This window comes from Nematolebias whitei, chromosome 3, assembly GCF_014905685.2.
Source record: "Nematolebias whitei isolate Nwh7 chromosome 3, NemWhi1, whole genome shotgun sequence".
Classification (NCBI taxonomy): domain Eukaryota; kingdom Metazoa; phylum Chordata; class Actinopteri; order Cyprinodontiformes; family Rivulidae; genus Nematolebias; species Nematolebias whitei.
In genome coordinates this window covers 2,254,112-2,257,348 of record NC_056500.1, presented here as the reverse complement: position 1 = coordinate 2,257,348, position 3,237 = coordinate 2,254,112, and the positions used below count along the sequence as shown (strand labels likewise).

At 41.5% G+C, this 3,237-nt stretch overlaps 1 protein-coding gene across 1 annotated transcript in view; it reads right to left on the bottom strand.

The window, feature by feature from the left end:
• nfia (nuclear factor I/A) overlaps positions 1–3,028 on the bottom strand; it is a 102,732-nt gene extending 99,704 nt beyond the window's left edge. The window contains exon 1 of the mRNA XM_037697769.1: positions 2,911–3,028. Within this exon, the coding sequence (XP_037553697.1) occupies positions 2,911–2,985 (75 nt within the window). The 5' untranslated portion in view covers positions 2,986–3,028. The remainder of the gene's footprint in view (positions 1–2,910) is intronic.
• Positions 3,029–3,237: the final 209 nt, after the last annotated feature.

Sequence of the window (3,237 nt, the reverse complement as noted above, 5' to 3'; positions counted from 1 at the left end):
CAGACGTTCCCTCAGACGTTCCCTCAGACGTTCCCACAGACGTTCCCACAGACGTTCCCTCAGACGTTCCCACAGACGTTCCCACAGACGCTCCCTCAGACGTTCCCACAGACAGTGACCTGAGGTCAGGGTTCTCACATCCATCAGAACAATCTGATACATCATGTCGCTCCACCACATGAACCACATGAGCTGCGAATGACAATAAAGAATCTCTGACTCTGACGATCTGGGTTCACTGGTTCTGCTCCACAGTGAAAGAACAGGTCGAGTCCAGATGGAACATGAGAACATGGAAAAGTCTAATGAACACACCATCAGAACCAGAACTTACGGGTTCTGTCTGAGAAAGCTAAACTGGTCAAAGGTTCTGGGGAGAACTCTCAGCTACTACCACACCAAGTTCTAGTTTGGTATCAGGAACACGGACTGGGTTCTGAGCTCGCTCTTCTGTGGCGGCCATCTTGAATTGATGAGTCTCGATGAGTCACAGAACCCAAGCGCTGGTTCTGGAGAATACATCCAGAACCAGTCCATCCATACGCAACAGAACCACATCAGAACCATCTCGTCTCTGAACCCAAAGTCCTCCTGACAGAACTCGAGCATCGTGGTTCTGTAAACGAGACGGTTTAGTTTATGCTGGAATAACTGATCCGAACGCCGAGTTCTGGCTCCGAGTTTGGATCTGAAGGTTCTGTGTGCAGGCCCGGTCTGACACTCCTCTGATGAATTGGACCTCACACAGACCACAAACACTCAGCTGTCAGAACTAGAAAATGCTCCGAGCTGGATCCAGATGGTTCTGAACAAAGACCAGATCCAGAACCAGGTTTATTAAAACCAGTAAGACCGAGTGAACAGGTCCGGACTCACAGAGACTGAAACCACTGCAGGTGTTCTGGACCCGGCCGGGTCCATGGTCGACCCAGGACCCAGAAGATCTGATGGAAGGTGGCTGAGAAATTCATCCTTTGAGGGATTTTATTCATAATCTGTCAGTTTTAATTAATAATCTGTCAGATTGTATTAATAATCTGTCAGATTGTATTAATAATCTGTCAGATTGTATTAATAATCTGTCAGATTGTATTAATAATACGTCAGATTTTATTAATAATATATATATATATATATATATATTAATAAAATAAAATATGACAGATTATTAATACAATCTGACATTTTATTAATAATCTGTCAATTTTACTAATAATTTGTCAGTTTTATTAACTGTACGTTTTTATTAATAAACTGTCACATTTATAAATAATATGTCTAATTTTATTAATAATCTGTCATTTTGTATTAATAATCTGTTAGTTTTTTTTAATAATCTGTCCGTTTTCATTAATAATCCGTCAGATTTTATTAATAATTTGTCCATTTTATTAATAATCTGTTATTCTTGTTAATCTGCAAATAAAATACTAAATTTAGTCAAACGGTTTGTTAAAAGTTATAGTTTCTGGATGTTTTGCTCTCAATCTGTCAGATTAATTGTGAATCTGTAAATCTTTTTGTCTCGTGATGTTTGGACTCGGAGTTTCTGGTTCGAAGTTAAAAAACTAAACGAAGAGTTTCGTTCGTCTCAGCGTCGTGTTTTTCCAACGGTCCTTCGAACTCCCAGACACAGATCGAGCGTGGCACCGGTTCCGCTCCGGTTGTTACCGGATCATTTTAACGGGTCTGAGCACAAACTTAATCTGGACCGGCAGAAAAAAACAGACGACACGTTGGATTAAAACGAGACCCAGTTTTAATTCAGATGATTCAAATTAAAGCTCCAAATATTCTAAATCCGTTATTTACAAACAAATATTAAATTAGTCCTAAATATTTAGAAATAAGGAGATCAAAGTGTTTAACTTTAAATTATTTTATCTTTAAATGAAATCTGCTTCAGATAATCTGAAGTTAAAATCAAAAATTAAACGTTATCACTTTAGATATTGTTACCTTTAAAAATACATTGCTGTTTAAAATTACTAATTAAATATTATATTGAACATTTTGGATTTTATTTGGAAATTAAAAAAAAAAAACATTTGAAGGTTTTACGGAATTAAAGCAAAATAAAATAAAACCTCAAAAATGAGGTTTGAAATTAAATTATTTTTTTATTTTTATTTTTTTACAGGAAAATTATATTTTTAAACTTTTTAAATCTCTATTTGATTTTTAATCTGATGTTTTAACAAATTTAATCTGATATTTTATTAAACTTAATCTGATATTTTATTAAACTTAATCTGATATTTTAATGAATTTAATCTCATATTTTAATAATTTGTTTTCTCAAAAATCGAATAAAACAAGAGAATTATTAAATAAATAGATCAAAAGTAAAACTTAAATCAATTTTGCTTCATCAAAAAACGGTTCGGTTAAAACCGGACCAACAGAACCTGGGCCGGATCAAAGACCAGCTCCGCCGCTCCGTGTCCGAGGCGCGCGCACGTTCTGCTCCGGTACCGGACTGACCGAACCAGCAGCGGCCAGAGCTCCGGGTTCCGGTCCTGGTTCCGGTCCTGGTTCCGGTCCGGTGGTCGGGCCGCAGCTTAGCTGTCCGATAATGAACTCAGTCCTTTGATGTCCGGGTTTGTTTGGACCGAGCCGACACACTGGCCCATTGTGAGGAACCGAACCCCCTCCCGGTTCGACCCTCTGTGCAGCCTCAGTGACCGGGGTCAAAGGTCGTTTGGGTTTCCTGAACAGAACCCGCAGCCTAATGAGCCAACCGAACTTCCACCAGTCCGGGACGATCACCGCTAATTATCCCCCGGTGCCGAAGTGTCAGCAGAGTCCAACTGTGCTCAGCTTCAGCAGCCGAACCGGACCGGACCCGACTGGACCGGACACCCAGCAAAGAGAGACAGAAAGTTAGAACCAGAACCAGAACCGACTCACCATCCACCAGGTCCGGGCTGAGATGTCGTAGCAGAGCTGCCATTTAATGGACCCGTCCGAACTTTTGGCCGCCATGGTTCCGTCCGCGCACACAGCCCCACCTGCCGAACCGAACCTCGGCTCTGCTGCCGGTCCACATGTAGTCCGCTCCGGAACATACGGCATCATGGGAAAAAAGTGAGCAGCCAATCTCCTGCTGAGCCGCGAGCAAGGTGAGCCGCGCGCCTGCAGCGCGTGCGCGACGAGCTCCGCGACTGACACGCAATCTCACACACACACACACACACACACACACAAACACACACACACACACAATAACACACACAC